The following is a 16,880-nucleotide window of genomic DNA, read 5'->3' on the forward strand; positions in this document are numbered from 1 at the left end:
CAGTGTGTAGTGCTTGCAGTGCATATCGGAACATACCCTAAGTAAAATTACACAATAATAACAAAACCTTTTTATATCGAGAATTTGATGTCGCAGTCGCAAGTTCTAATACGCTATATCCTTTTAGTTTTAAATTACAACAAAAGTATGGTAATAAATAATTGTGTTTGCTCGCAAACGAAAAAAAAACCGACTTCAATTACATCGACAAGTAATACAACGTAGATCGACGAAAAAATAGTCAAGCAACTACGCGTTATCAAAGATTACTCAAAAAGTAGTTATCAGATCTCGATAAAATTTATATGTGACCACAATATAAACATCAGCTTTCGATTAAATTAAAAATTATCAAAATTGATACACCCAGTAAAAAGTTATTGCGGATTTTCGAGAGTTTCCCTCGATTTCTCTGGGATCCCATCATCAGATCCTGGTTTCCTTATCACGTTACCAAACTAGGGATATCCCCTTTCCAACAAAAAAAGAATTATCAAAATCGGTACATCCAGTAGAAATATATGCGGTATAATACAACGTAGGTCAACGAAAAAAGCGTCAAGTAAAAACGCATTATTAGATATAACTCGAAAAGTAGTTGTTAGATCTCAAATAAATTTAAATGGGACCAATTGGCATATACCACCTTTCGATTAAACCAAAATTTGTCAAAACCGGTCTACCCGGTCAAAAGTTCTGATGTAACATACATAAAAAAAAAATACAGTCGAATTGAGAACCTCCTCCTTTTTTGGAAGTCGGTTAAAAATATGTAAATAAAATCTAATTTATAAAATTCTCGTGTCGCGGTGATTGTAGTTAAACTCCTTCGAAACGGCTTGACCGATTCTCATGAAATTTTGTGTGCATATTGGGTAGGTCTGAGAATCGAACAACATCTATTTTTCATACCCCTAAGTTATAAGGGGGGAGGGGGTGGGGGGTTAAGGGACTATATAACATATGGCAAAACAACGTTTTGATACATATTTGTATACATTTTATTATTAAATTAATAGTTCACTTTATGTACTATTTTCTAAAGTTATTATAAATAAAATAATAAGAAAAGTATTATAGTAGTACGATTAGAACTTAGAAAGAATACATTGGAATGTTTATGTAACATTTTTTAAAATATATCTTCTTTGTATACCAGGTTTGCGAAGAACCAGGATATTCGGCGCAAACTGGGGTATCCCCATTTACAGAAGTAGACTGCAACGGTCTGTTGTATCTGTATGTTTGTGTGTTCAATTGATTCACATCTTCTAAACTAATATAATTATGACCTTTACTACGTATAGTCTAAGATACTATAGGTGACTTGTAATACTATACTATACATGATAACAAAATTATACATGCCTTCATTTAGTTATTATGTAAGATATGGAAAAAACAATAAATTACAAATAGTTATTTTGATAAAATTTCCACATTTATTATTTATCCGATTTTTATTCTTACTCCTTTACTGTACATTCCGTTAGACTTTGGAATTCCCTACCATATGAAATTCGCGATTGCAAAACACTATCGCTATTTAAGAAAAGAGTGAGAAAATTCTACCTTAATCAATCCTAGTCTAAAATCAATTTAATTAAGTGTCCTTATGCGTATTGGAATTTATTATCGTATGTATTATATTATGTATCGTATATGTGTATGCGTGTATGTATAAGTATCGTATTATTTGTATCTACGCGTGTATAAATTATTATGTATTTATTTATATATTGTATAATTATGTATTTATATTATATTTTTATTATCTATATGTTTAGATTGTACACGCTAATTTTGCGACTGTTTTATAAGTTTCCTGTAGCAGGACTACTGGAAGAGATTCCATCATGGGATAAGTAGTGCCTTTGTACCAGCATTGTTTATAAGAGCTATTTCCTTTTGCTTTCCTAGTGTACATAAATTGTTAAATAAATAAATAAATAAAATAAAGTATCTACTTACTAAACAATCGCAAAACTGGGATGACTGACGCGAATTTGGTGAGACCTATGTCAAGCAGTGGACTGCAATAGCAAAACTAATCTAAGTTAATTACCAAAGTTTTGTGACTATTAAACGCTTGAAGATTTCAATAAATGTTCTTTTAGTGATCTTCTATATTTGCGTTTGGGCAGGTATAGGTAACTCTGGGAAGTCTTCGGGAAGTTCATTAACGAATGCGGGTATAATGGTGTTTAACATTCTAGCTCCGTAAAAAATTCTAGCATTCGGTATATCAAATTTTTTGAGTTTTGAATATTTCTTGGGGTATTGGGTCTACATTTTTCGATTTATAAAGAAGGATCATTAACTTTATTTAGGACATTGAATTTCACCAACGTAAATACATCCATGAACTTAAAATCTTTGAAAATATCACTTTCATTCAATCTACTTTTATTTTTAAAAAATGATATTGAATCATAATGGAAAACTAGTCTTTAAAATCGTGATTATTCAATTGTTATAGTTATAGCCAACTGCTTCTTAAGGATGAGGCTAGACCATATACAACACAGGGTGGCTACATTTATGGAACTGCAATGAGAATGTCTGACCCCCTCATTCACCTTGGACCTTGCTCTAAGTGATCACTTTTCCGGTTTTGAATATTTTATTCCTTCAATTTTTACTTCTGACGAGGCAGTTGAATTCACTTCAAGATATCTCATCTTCTCAACCATAGTTAGCTCACTTCGCTCTTTACACAGTAAACTTAGGCGTCCATGAACTACATAGGTAGTAGGTATATTTTACATAATTATACAAACTAGTGGTCGCCCAGTGTTCGAAATTCGACCATAATTAAAAAAATTAATTAAAAATAAAACCAAAAAAAATAATTAAAACATAAATATTAATTTGACTACAGACTGACAATAAACAAAAGAGTATATTATGCGTGTGTGTGTCAAATACATGGTGGTGTGTAATGTTTTTGTTTTATTGAATTAATATATTTTATACATAATTTAAAAAAAAAATAGCATTCTACACTCCTTCTCTATATAAACTACAAGTGTATGAAAATAATTACAAAGTTTTTACTTCACGTATTAATATATAGATTTATCTATGTAAGAAAGTAAAATATAATTTAAATTAGAAACAAAAGTAGACAGAAAGTAAATTATAATTGTGATGTATAGTAAACTAAGTAATTTATAGAGTAATCTACGAAATCTTCAGTAAATGAAACACATAATTTATTAGTATTTATGACTTTATTCAATACGACAATGAAACTACAAAAGTTGCCTGCACTTCAAACAGCAAATATCTTATAACTCACAAACTGAAGCTCATTATAATTACATAAAATATAAAATTAACATACACAATAACACCGTAGAAGATAGGTAGTGTCTAAAGTTATTAAAACAAACGAACTAATACGATATTAATATGATTATCGGAAAGCTACACGTTGGCGTCGCTATACATGATTCGTCACGATCTCGAGTCTAAAAGGCTACACAATACCCGAGGCAGATTGGTCAGAGGTTTTCACGTCTTCACCGAGAAACAAGCGAACGACTTACACCTAGCTCCCGCCGGAGCGCTCTACACGAGCCAAGCAGCAAGCGCCCGCAAGCGACGTGCTCTATATACAGGGGTTGTTATCGTGTCACGACGATACAACGACACGTCTAACCAATGGTAAATATATACTATCAAAATTGAAAATTATCTTTACCGACCCACACTCGTCTCATAGACCCCGCGTGTTCAACGAGTCGAACGGAGGACCTCGCGACCTGGCGGCTGCGGACCGAGCTCTCTCGTTACGGAGACTCTCGGAACTTCCACAGGTCGTGAGATGGTACCGTACTGTACTGTACTGTATCGTAACGTACTGTAGTGTACCATACTGTACTGTATCGTAACGTACTGTAGTGTACCATACTGTACTGTATCGTAACGTACTGTACCGTACCGTACCGTACTGTACCGTACCGTACCGTACTGTACTTTACCTTACCTTACCTTACCGTACTGTACTTTACTTTACCTTACCGTACTGTACTGTACTGTACCGTACCGTACCGTTATAATTTGTGCCTAACCGAGTAATCGATAAGATATACGATATCACTAGAGCAAAACATCACAGAAGCAGTTTGTGTCCAACACACCACACGCGGCCCGGCGCATCATCCACTACGTTTAAAAATATATAAAAACGCTATGAAGGCAGCTCCACACGTACGTAACATTAGTGATATCACCCGAGGCTTTCGGGCGTCGAGGCACTTCCGCTACCGATATAACTATTGGATTTATTTCATTTATTGTGCTCGCTTTGACATCATAACAATTATTGTGTACTTAAATTTACGTGGACTAGATGTTTGGGCGAGCGGTCTAGCGCTGGAGACGTGTTCGATCTCACTCGTGCGGTTCACGCTTAGTACAATATAGATAAAAATCCCATCGTTCATTGTTAAAACCGTGCTGTTTTCGGAGTAAGTGAAATTTTAAACGTTTCCAGTGCTGGTGAGCCGCTCAATATCCGGGCGAAGCATCCACCGTCTCACACAATATCGACTAAACCACAAACGCGACCCGCGGCGACGAACCTCATCTATCGTTACATCATAGATACAAAGTAAAATATAGATCATTTATGTTAAGAGACAGTCTATAGAGCGATGGTGACTCGTGATACAATGAGAAACTTAAATTTAGATTATACGTTCCTAAAATACTGTTGCGTTATGTTAAACATTAAAAATAATGATATTAGTCTATACCTAACGATAAGGGATTAATTCCTTCATCCTCCTTCCCTCCGCCGTAGAAAAATACAATTCACACTGGGTTCCGATGTTAGCGGTTCTCTTTTAAATTGTATCGGCTTCCGGAACCCTCGGCCGGTTCGCTCCCATCTGTCTCTTTGTAATACAAAATTTGGTTCCGAAACAAAATGAAGCATAAGAGAATTTTTTAATTCGAATTACAAAGAGTCAGAGATATTCCACGATTCGATCAATCTTCTAAGGTAGGCCATGATAAGTGATTGATAGCGTTATTGACATTACTTTAGGTGAAAAACATTTTAAAATTAACGAAGTTTTTAGTACATCCTAAGCATGATCGAGGGAGATATTTGATGTCACGTGACCGCGACGCGTGACACGGACAGTGTCACGTTTCCTTTGTGTTGGATTACTTCGCGTCACAACACCGACGCATCGCTCCGCTGAACGTGACGCATGCGGTGGAGACCGGCCATATCACATTTAGATTTAAAAACATATTAGCGGCGACGAAAATCTTAAATACAAAAACGCCCAACACGGTATACCGTCGACTCGACATCGTTTTGCAATATAATTGGCATGATTTCCGCTGAAGAAGACTTCACATCGCTAGGTATTTTAAAACAGAAGTAGCTTGAATATATACTTAATCGAAGCAACGCCACCGAGTATTTGTAAGCCCGAGCTCACCCACGCTTCCGCAAAATAAAAACTATGCGTTTCGTTTGAGATCAATTATGGCTTGGCGATGGGGCGTGGTCGGGCGGTGTCGGGTGCCGTCGGGCGGTGTCGGGCGGTGTCGGGCGGTGTCGGGCGGTGTCGGGTGCCGTCGGGCGGTGTCGGCGGTGTCGGCGATGTCGGCGGTGTCGGGCGATGTCGGCGGTGTCGGCGGTCTCTCTAGCCGGAGATGGGAGCCTCACTTTCAGCACGCGCGCTCTTGTTCTGTCGCACCAGCTCGGCGCGTCGCTCCTGCGAGAAAAAAAATTACTTTTAGTAAAGATCAGTGAAAAATAATTCGATTATCGTCTAAAGCCAGCAACTGAGAAACGATTACGCGATGATGACCTTAACCTAGATGTGCCGTCAACTTTAGAAATACTTCTGGAAGACTAATGGAATCATTAGTCTTTTAACGTGGCGAACCGTAGCAAGTGTGACAAACCTCTTTCTTGACGAAGTCGAGTTTCTTCTGGATCTCTTTCTCCCGGTTCTGCTCGGCGGTGGACAGCTTGACCTCGATGTCCTTCGTGATCTCCTCCATTTTGTTAGTGATCACTGACCGCACCTCAGCGAGCTTATTGTTCTGTACGATGGATGATTTGAAAGAACGGTAAAAATAAAAATAACGATGAACTAAAACTAATGGCCGACAAAACTAATGGATTCATGTAAAAAAAAATGACGTCCGAAAAATTAGTGTAAAATGATTTTCGCATTAAAAAAAACTGAATATTGGTTATGAAAAAACAACAACATAAAAAGCAAAAAAAAATGCGATCAAATTATTTGAAGAACAATAAAAACTCACTATGACCAACTTAAATTCTAAATTCAAAACAAGAAGAATAATCATATTACAGGCAGGTACGAGTACTATACCATACCACGAGAAAAAAAAACTGTTCTAGAACATCGAGCGCGGGGTTATTGTTCGTGCCCTTTATGCACGAGGCACGGTCGGAAAGCCGTGACCGAGGTCAAGTTTAGACAAGGGCCCAGGTACGTTTTGTTAACCGTTTAAAGGGTGACATCTAATCTCGGAGATCATTTTTGCCGAAAGCGGAAATTTGCATACTTCAACAGTCTGGGGTTTTATCTGATAATTGCACTAAAATGAGTGCCAGAGGAAAGATTTTAGTTAAGGTAAAGTGTGTGGCTTGAACAAGCATTAAAAATAGGGGACAAAGTTTCATCCTGTTACTGTAGTGGAATATATCCCTTTATAAAAAATTATCATTCTTTGTCACAGGGATAAACTAACATTTTATATAATTAATAATTGTTTAAAGTATTACAGAAATTGATATTTCCTTTTCCTATTTCAAATGTTTAAAGTTTTTTAGTAATGGCACTAAAAAACAAACTAAAAAGATGACATGACAATGTTTATTATACTTACCTTCATTGAAGCTTCGCGACTCACCGGTGCATGAGCTAACATTACGTCGGGGACCATTGAAGATAGTTCTACTAAGATTGAACAAGCCGCTGCGTGCGAGTACTCGTATAATTTACATGTTTGATTTGTGCGAAAGTTAGCAACATTTAGGTACTTACATTCCGTAATAAAAAACAAGGCCACGTACATGCACTCGGGTAGTGAGGGTCTCCCGTTACATACGTGCAGTCGGTGTATATGTATAACATCCCACTCGTGATCAGAAAGCGAGGTGGCGGAGGTGGTGATGTAGCGAGGTGGTGAGGTACTGAGGTGACGAGGTGGTGAGGTACTGAGGTGGCGAGCTGGTGAGGTAGAGGTGACGAGGTAGCGAGGTAATGGGTAGTAAGGTGACGAGGTACCATGGTGGTGAGGTGGTGAGGTAGTGAGGTGACGAGGTAGGTAGCGAAGTGGTGAGGTACTGAGGTATTGACGTGGCGATTTGACGAGGTAGCGAGGTGACGAGGGAGCATGGTGGTGAGGCGGTGAGGTAGGAGGTGGCGAGGCGCGACGTGGCGACACTCACGTAGCTGCGCAGCTTCTCGCGCTGCTCGGCCTCGAGCTGCAGGCGGCGGCCGGCGGCCTGCTGCAGCTTGTCCTGGATGGCGCTCTCCAGCTGCTGGAAGCGCTCCTGGTTGCCGGCGCGCACTTTGCGCACCTGCTCCTCCTGCGACCGCCGCCCACTTTGTACTCGACTTGACTCGCAATAGAATATACTCTCGAATATATAAATGCTTAATATCTTTAAGTCATTTATAATTTTCAAAAACGGTACTAAGCAAGGAACAGCAGAAATGGCACAGCAGGCACAGCAGGAATTTCCTGCTCAAAATCTGGAGCAGCCCGACTGGGGTAGTACCTCGACCTTACAGAAGATCACAGCAAAATAATACTGTTTTCAAGCACTATTGTGTTCCTGTTGGTGAGTAAGGTGACCAGAGCTCCTGGGGGGATTGGGGATTGGGTCGGCAACGCGCTTGCGATGCTTCTGGTGTTGCAGGTGTCTATAAGCTACGGTAATCGCTTACCATCAGGTGAGCCGTACGCTTGTTTGCCGACCTAGTGACGTAAAAAAAAATGGAAATACTATTTCGATAAATAATATTCTTGGGAAACATAAAAATACCTATATATAAAGCTGTAGTTTTATCAATTCCACACTCAAAGGTCAAACTTTCATTAACTTTTATATAAACATCTTACGTGTTCACGGAGGCGTTCAAGCATTTTCTTAATGTTTTCGTCGCGCTTGTCGGCCGCTGTGTTCATCTTGTCTTCAATCGCCTTGTATACTTCGGCAGTTTGCTGTTCCAACGTCAACCTAGAGAATAAATTAAAAATTACATTTTAGAAGAATAAATGCAGATTTTTTTAAAGTAGAACTCCTTTACACACACTTGACTTGGGGAGTAAGTTGGTGAATGCGTGAGAGAGTTACGAAAAGTGTGATATGGCGAGGTAAACGGAAGTTGAGAGGGAGATATAAGTTAGTAAAGATAGGGAGAAAGTTACGTTATGTAAGTTCTACTCAATCGTGTGGTCTAAAGCAAACTCGTTTTTTTATAGATACCTCTTTTCCGAATCTAAATTCCGAAGTTTTACGCTAATTTAGTCGATATTTTTACGCGAATTCTAAATAATTAGTAAAAACTAGTAGAATTTTAGCCTCCTTGAATAAAGAAAGTGTTACTTTTGTTCAAAACCGTAATAAAAAAAACGTAAAATTTACATATTTTATTAAATAAGTATGTTTTGCCAGCAATAACGATGGTGTACATTATAGGCCAACAGTTTATGGGCAGTTTATAACCTAATCAGCTTGATAATTGTAAGATATGAGCGCGTGGTTTTAATTAAAATTTGATGCAATTGAGCAGGAGAAATTTAATTTATCGGCCGGTACTAAATCATTACAGTGATTACTGACCCAATTTGCCATCAACCGTTGATTGTCGTCAAGGGTCTACTAACGGAGAACTACTCTACTAACGCTATATAGAAAAGTAGTTTGAGTTGACCGAGAAAATTTTACAAGCTGATACATGAAAGTAAATCGAAGTTCTCACCTAGTCTTCTCAACGCCTTCGAGATGATCCTTAAGACGAGCGCGCAATTCATTAATGTACGCCTCGCGTTTCTCTTCATGGGAGTCCATTTTAGCGTCCAGCGCTTCCTTTGTGGCTACGATGAAGTTATTCGTCTGTTCGCTACGGATGCGTGAGGCCTCCTCAATTTTGGCCATCTTCTGAGCAATCGCGGCCATCTTGCTGGCTTCCAAACTCTGCAAAATATCTCGGTACTTTATATTTTTGAAGTAATAATTTAATAACTCTTCAAACTAAATACAAATGGGAATAAAAGGTTTCGGCCATTAGACATAATGTTAAAATGTGACTTTTTTATATGTCCCAAAAACCCTTTGTAGCCTCAAAGCAGGAGCATTATTTTTACGAGCAGCCGGCTCCACCTTTTACGACTCGCGTAGATATACGAATATGTATGGTGGTACCCATAGCACAATGAAAATTACGAGACAAGTCAAGTTCTTATCGATTTTACTGAGAAAATATTTCGTAGTCGACTTAACCTTCGGGAAAATTATGATTTGCAAATACAAAGGAAATAAAGTGACCATGTTTGTGTACGCAAAGTACTATCTCGGCAAATTGGTTAGTTTTCTTTACAAATAAAGGCAGACTTAATTAATGATTACCAGCAACTACTACCAGATAACCGTCCCCCCACTTGTACGCTGCCTACTTCCATGAAAAGATGTCGTGTAAACTTACACGTCTCCTTTCCTCAGCGGCTTTGAGCTTTTCTTGAATTTCTTCAACAGAGGGAGTCTTCTCGGGTGAATCGGCGCGACGTGGAACAGGCACGCCCACTGGCTCCGCCAGGATCACTTCGTACGCTAGCCCTCCCTTTGACATTTCTTGGCAGCGGATTTCAGTGGCTGTAAATAAATCAAATTATTTGATTATTCCATAATACAAACGTTTGTATAAAATATGAGTAACAGAAACAAAAATGAATAGCAAATAAATGGGGTAATTTTTTTTGATAGGTTTTATTTAAAAATAGCTATTAAGCCCAAATTTATGGACAAATATTTTTTTATTTATTAACCATGATGATCCAGAGCATATATCATACTCCATAAATCTTTTTAACAGCGAGTTGACAGTCGTTAATTTGGACATCTACATTTCAACGTATTCGCTTTACGTGCGAACACATAAAGTCCATTTTGCTTTGCGAAAGTGCGTTTAAACATGGACGATACGATGCATTAAATTATGATTACGGAGCAATTAACACCCCGGCGACGGGCACGTTACAAAAGCTATTTAATTAAGCCGCGGTCTACATTACGGATTGGAATTTTAAAAACGTTTGGTATCCGGGGACCCTCGTGTTAAAATTATAACTATTTTCAAGGTCGGCTCGCTAACTTCGTAGGAATGAGCAAAGAATCCGTCTATGTTATTTTATTATAAAGAGAGGGAGTCGAGCGACGCGAATTTCCCCAGCCGAGTGAGTCATAATATCGCTCTATTATACCAAGTTTTATATACGAGCGTACGTGAGTAATTATCCCCAGGAATTGTATTGCTTTCACATACTCAACTGTATGATGAACTGAAGTTTTTTTCCATTTTTATAATAAAACATGGTGAAATAACAAATGTAACGTTTGAAAGCATTATTAAAAACGTAAAAATAAAAAAGCAAAAGAAAGTGAAAACGAAATTTCCCACAACGTTAACTTACTGATGAATTTGACTTTCTTTGGTTGTTTAGTCCGTGGTTTCCCGACGGGTTTCTTGGCGGGCGCTGACCGCCGGTGCGCTAAACAAGACAATTTTATAAGAGCTGTCCTAACCGGCAATGCCTCATGCTCTCTTGACGTTATAAACACCCACTTGCAATAAATCATCATCGACGCAAATTCTAGAGCTATTTTTTAAATATTTTTTTAAAAGCTACGGTATTTTCTTTTTATTTGTATCAATTTTCGTCCATACTGTTAAAAAACAACAGTAACTAGAATGTGTGTTAAACAAAAGCCAGGAATAAAAAACGAGGTCGCAGAGCATCTTTCCGTAGTTTGCAAAAAATGGGTTGCTTTCTACTTTTTACACCAGAATATGTATCAATTTTTGTATCCGTTCTTCAGTTGGTGTAACTTTTACAGTTATATCTTAAAGACTTTGCCTAGAGTTTACGTGACCACGATATTTAAGAAACTTATAAACAAAAAGAAGTACTTGAAATAGACCTTATTATACATCGTCAACAACTAGAATATTTAGATCACCTACTTAAATGCATTTCTGGTTTGGTGTCTGTAACTTGGAAGTCCATCTCGTATTGAATTTTTTGGTAATTGATGAAGGACATAAAAATAAGTTTACTTGGATGTTCGATATGTCGTTATTTGTAAAGGCTAATGAAAACGAATAGGGCCCTGAAGAGCGTTGATTTATTAGTACCGAGACCAAATTTTCCCCTCTAGCGACTACAATCGAATATCCGTTACAGGCAATTCGGTCAGCTAATGTTTATTCCGAGAGCAACCGAACCCAAGTTAATGAAAAGCAATCGATTGTCGCGTGACAACGAAAATCGATTTTGTCACAATGTAATGACAATAATACTAAGCTTTGTGCTATAGATGTGTACTGGAAACAAAACGTTCTAAAAGTATTCCTCTAATAGTTCGTATATAATCATTTTTTTTTTATCTGCGGGTAATAAAATATTTTCTTTTTATGTCAAACCTTCTTCTTTTAATGAACGATTTTATTAACTTGCCGGCCAAATGTTTTTCGATACGTTAAATGAATGGGAACGTATACGTATGCTTTTCTGGATCGAAAAGTAATTACAAATATAGTATAGAAAAAAATATAATTATAATCTAAATGATAAAATATTCACGCAACATTGATATATGAATCGCATGTGCGAGCTTCTAAATGATTCAGTAATCTGAATTATTAAAAACTATTCAATTTTGAAAATAAACTGAAATTTCCAATTGGTAAACTGCTATTGTTACGCTTTACATTACTCAAGATTATAAAGTTCGCATAAAGGGCGAATGGAAATTAGGGTAGTTTAAAATCATTAACAACCAATTGTAATGAAAATGGCATCTTATATTAAATATTCTCAATAAATAATATGTGAATATCGAGTATTGGCATATGTCATTTCAATTTTCACGGCAAAACACTGCAGTTGAAAATCTTACGTCACACAGGCCACGACCTCAATAATGCGGATTGCTGACATATTGCGGTTTTTCGCCAAAAGGAACTACTAATCCTAGTTTACATAACCGCTAAAGAACTGGTGACCTCGTCTAAAGAGACTTTGATATAATATTTCCTGCGATAATAAGTCGAGGGTTAAAATTTAAATATTTGTACGAGTAAGTGAAAAAAAAGCGAGCGAATCGAAGGTAAATATTTAATACGTTAGTTACAACAAGGGCGAGCAGCCCCTCTGGCGCCACACGATACGACATGAAAACTGATAATATATTTAAACCTGGCTTTAAAACTCGCGAGGGTGAAATGGAAAGCGAATTTACAGCCTTTGGGAATACGAATGTTTCGAGATGTGTCTTCAAACGGGGGCGCGAATGTAATTACACGTATGAACATATACACACATATACACGTATAAACTCAGAGCGGAGTATTTTTAAGAATATTCTAGATTATTTGTATTTGTATTAAAATAATAAAATCCTTGTTATAAAGAATATTTTCACTTTAAAAAGACGCAAAATTTAACCCATAAACACCGTTTTTAATTAGTAGAATTATTTTAATTTGAGAATTGGCATAAAAATATTGAAAACGATCATAAAATAATGAAATTCTTTAAGCCTTCATTAACGAATCACTTTTTAGTTACCGTTATCAATCTTAGAAGAGTGTAGGTAGTGAGTTCGTCGGTCACGCAATCTTTTAAACCGCAATGCATCATTTTGACAATATTACGTATCAGCTAAAGCATCTGATAAAAATTTCCCTTCCTTCCGTTATTAACATAATAATTATTAATAGTAGAAACTTCTTTTGTTTAGAAATTTCAAACAAAATGCCGTCGAAGATTAAAGATATGCAGTCTACTCTATGGTGCTTCTTAATATGTTCGCTTCACTCGACCTAGAAATCAGGATCTTAGAATATGATATATCTGTTTTTTAGGTCGAGTAAACCTTAACCACTGGCTTGACACAATTTCTTGGACATAAGTATCGCGCCATAAAAGGGGAGTAGAAATAGTTTTTTTCTTTTTGATTTAATTTTGCTAATTAAAAACATATGGATAAAATTTGGCCGATAAAATAGCAACATTTTGATACTTTATCAAAAAAATCTATTCAGTATACCCATTTGTCCATCTATTAATAATCATAATCGCCGTCAGAGAACACGGTCCGTAGACTCGTGTCACATTAGCTGAACATTAAAGGGGTGCCAAACTTGTTGAGCCTATTAAACTCAACTCTGATAATTGCACCCTTAACAATTATGTCATCTCTAACCCCCTAATGTCTCTTCACAAAAGGGTACATTAGCAATTTGTGTAAAAACACACAAACCTTTTATGCAAATGTTAATCGTTACGTTTATTGGTATCGTTGATTGGAGGAATGTTAATTAAGGTTAAGTTAATATAAATGCCAAAGAGACATGTTGTTATGAAATTCTAGAAGGGTACGTCTGAATGATGACTATACGACATTTGCGTGTCGGAAAATAATCGAGCACATTTTTGAAATAGTCCTATTTATATAATAAAAATAAAACAATACATTATCACACACACACACATCATAAACTCGTAACGATCGTAATTCTCAGGAAGTCAATTAGGAAAAAAAATGGAAAAACTTTTTGATCATTTTTATGCATAAAACTCCGGAAAGATACGTATCTAAAATAAAGAATTTTGTTACTATTTTTTTTTTTATACTTGAAGTGTCGAAGAGATTTATGTTATCAGAGTACGCACAAAAATAACGTTAATAATAATTGTGTTTGCAGGCAAACGAAAAAAAACTGACTTCAATTATATCGACAAGTAATACAACGTAGGTAGACGAAAAAATAGTCAAGTAAATACGCATTATCAAAGATTACTTCCAAAAGTTTTAATCAGATCTCGATGAAATTTAAATATGACCACATGATAAACATCGGCTTTCGATTAAATTAAAAATCATCAAAATCGGTACACCAGTAAAAAGTTATGCGGATTTTCGAGAGTTTCCCTAGATTTCTCTGGGATCCCATCATCAGATCCTGCTTTCCTTATCATGGTACCTACTACATCAGGGATATCTGCTTTCCAACAACAATTGTATAACTTGTCGATATAATTGAAGGCGGTTTTTCTTCGTTTGCCTGCAAACACAATTATTTGAAGTCGGTTAAAAAGTAAAACTAGACTACGACAAAATAAAAATATATTACGTCCCTTTATGTCCTTTAGAGGGCGCCACATTCTAATGATACCTCATTTGTCTAAATATGATAAGTAGTTTGAGAGATATGAGGGAACAGATGAACGTACATACATAAACTGCTAAAATTAGAAACCTCTATTTGGCTTTGCCGTAGTCGGATAAAAATGGTGGACGCAAGTGGTTATAGCGTACTATACAAAATGGTTGACATGCACTAATGTTAAATCAATATGTCTAGCGATGTCGATATATAAGACCGATTTATCTGTAACGAAAACTCTTGTAGTAAAAATAGTATGGTAGCCAAGTAATAATACTTGGTACTTATACGAAGTTGTTCAATAGGCATGAACAAATACGCAACTATAATGTTAAATGTACGCCAATTATTTCTCTATTAAATAAAATTACTAGGAGTTTTGGTTCTTTTTATGCAATACACAAAAGTGTAAGTTATTTTCTATATTTTTCGCACTAAGTATATCTTTTTTCTTCACCTTCGTATATCTTTTTTTCGCACCGCGTGCAACATGACATAAATACAAATATACCCTCAGAATTGACATTACCGACATTACAACGTCACGCCGGCCGGTTGCGTGGCTAACATCATAAAAAGAAATTTTATTATCAAAAATAGCACTTAATGTATCGGTTGTTAACTGATTTTAATAGATTTACAACCATTTTTCACAAGTCTGTACAACCTCGAAAAATTTATTTATATAAAAATCTATCACTTTAATTAGACAATAACGACATTCGTTACCTTCAATCTCCAATAGTTTCTTTTAACTTAATCAGGAGCTTGTCTTATAGTTTGAGTTTAAATGAAAAATAGTACAACAAGTAAGTGGGCGTTTCACGTCGTAGCGAGCATACCCGCAAAGCCGGTAAGAAGAAATTTAAAAACTTCATGGAAACCAAGGCTCTTCCTTGTGGAAATTCCAACCTGCAGGTAATACTGGTGCTCGGCATGAGTGGCAAAAGCACTGCATAACCGAATCTCGAACAAGTCCTATCAGCATGGTGGTAGTTTCAAATTGACTATCTATCTAACGTGTGACGGAGTCACAACGCGGCGCGAGCGAACTGCGCGACTCTCGTCCGGAAACTGAGCTACACCGGGGGGGAGGGTTGCTGGTCGATAGTTACACCCCGCGTCCCGATGCCCCCGCCCTGCGGACCCACCCCTTAGGCATCCCCTACCTCACTACAGTCCCTAACTTGATAACCCCACAGAAGAAAATAAGTTCATCAAATGAAAAAATAAGTGGTCCAAGATGTTGAAACTTAATTATGGGACAAAAAAAAAATATTCGAAAGTTTTAAGTTTTTACGAAAAAATTTACTCAAAAGTGAGTGCAAACTACAAACATGAGATTAATCACTAAATAAATAATCATTTAATATATTTTCTAAAGGTCCGGAGGTGAATATAACAATGCGCAACAATATAATAGCAGTAAATAAGAAAAAGACTGAAGGGTGGAAAAGACAAACTAATTGAAGAATCGCCCAGACTCGACTCGCGCTGGTCTCGGTGGGCTTCTCGGTCATAAAAACTCAGAGTGCTGAGGGGCGGGCGGGTGCTCGCTTAGATCGAGCGAGGGGGTACCATGCGGCGGTTCCGCCGCCGTCTCGGCGCCGCCACCCGCAGCCAATTAACAGCCGGCAACGCAACGTTGAATTTGTTTCGCCTCTCGAATTGCTTCCGATTGATTTCCCGTTCTTAAAATCCATTACGATTTGGATTCTTAACACCTTTTAAGAATAGGTAAAAACTTAAAAAAAAAAACCTATAATAATGAGCTGTGTATCGATTTGTATCGACACCATTAATATCGATTAGGCGTTAATATTTACAGAACTAAGACATATTTATTTATATCTTTCAATAGGAAGCTCCTGCAATTATGCGACTGCAGACAATGACGATGTCGTAACCTCGTGCACCGGTAACACCGGCGACCGTGACGCGGCGATCGATTCCGGGCAACAACCCCGAGACCGCGTCCCCCTGCGGTAATAACTGGAAATTCCAGGACGGAGCCGCACTCGAGCCATGAATACGGTGATACAGGAACCGATATGGAAATACCAGAGGCGGTGTCCGGCACCTGTCCGCTTAGAAGACAATATCCATCAATATATAACATCGCACATTGTTAGTTCATAATAATCGGGCTTACAGTAAAAAACAGCCACGAGACAGACGGATATAGATTTGTGCAGAAAGCACTTTGAAAACAAGGGAGAAGTTTTTTGAGGCATGAAAACTAAAACATACCCTTTGTAATACAAGGTAAAGAAAATAATTCCAGTCAATTTAAGGTTGGCGCCCAATAGGGGACAACAAGCTACTTCAAGCAGTATTTATATTGACTATTTTAGATACAGAGAATAAGACAAACATAGTACTATTTTACAAGATGTAAAAAGGCAAAATAATTAATAA

General features: G+C 37.1%; 1 protein-coding gene across 1 annotated transcript; it reads right to left on the reverse strand.

Annotated features, from left to right (window-relative positions):
* Positions 1 to 5,669: 5,669 nt before the first annotated feature.
* On the reverse strand, positions 5,670 to 15,532 carry LOC123668826 (stress response protein NST1). The gene is made up of 8 exons (XM_045602520.1): positions 15,375 to 15,532; positions 10,705 to 10,782; positions 9,720 to 9,886; positions 8,997 to 9,211; positions 8,134 to 8,251; positions 7,457 to 7,597; positions 5,935 to 6,075; positions 5,670 to 5,741 (listed from the first exon to the last, which is right to left on the reverse strand). The coding sequence occupies exons 1-8, from the start codon at positions 15,448 to 15,450 to the stop codon at positions 5,670 to 5,672; spliced, it is 1,008 nt and encodes a 335-aa protein (XP_045458476.1). The 5' UTR covers positions 15,451 to 15,532.
* Between the last annotated feature and the right edge of the window lie 1,348 nt (positions 15,533 to 16,880).

Source organism: Melitaea cinxia, chromosome 3 (genome assembly GCF_905220565.1).
Source record: "Melitaea cinxia chromosome 3, ilMelCinx1.1, whole genome shotgun sequence".
In the NCBI taxonomy this organism is placed as follows: Eukaryota; Metazoa; Arthropoda; class Insecta; order Lepidoptera; family Nymphalidae; genus Melitaea; species Melitaea cinxia.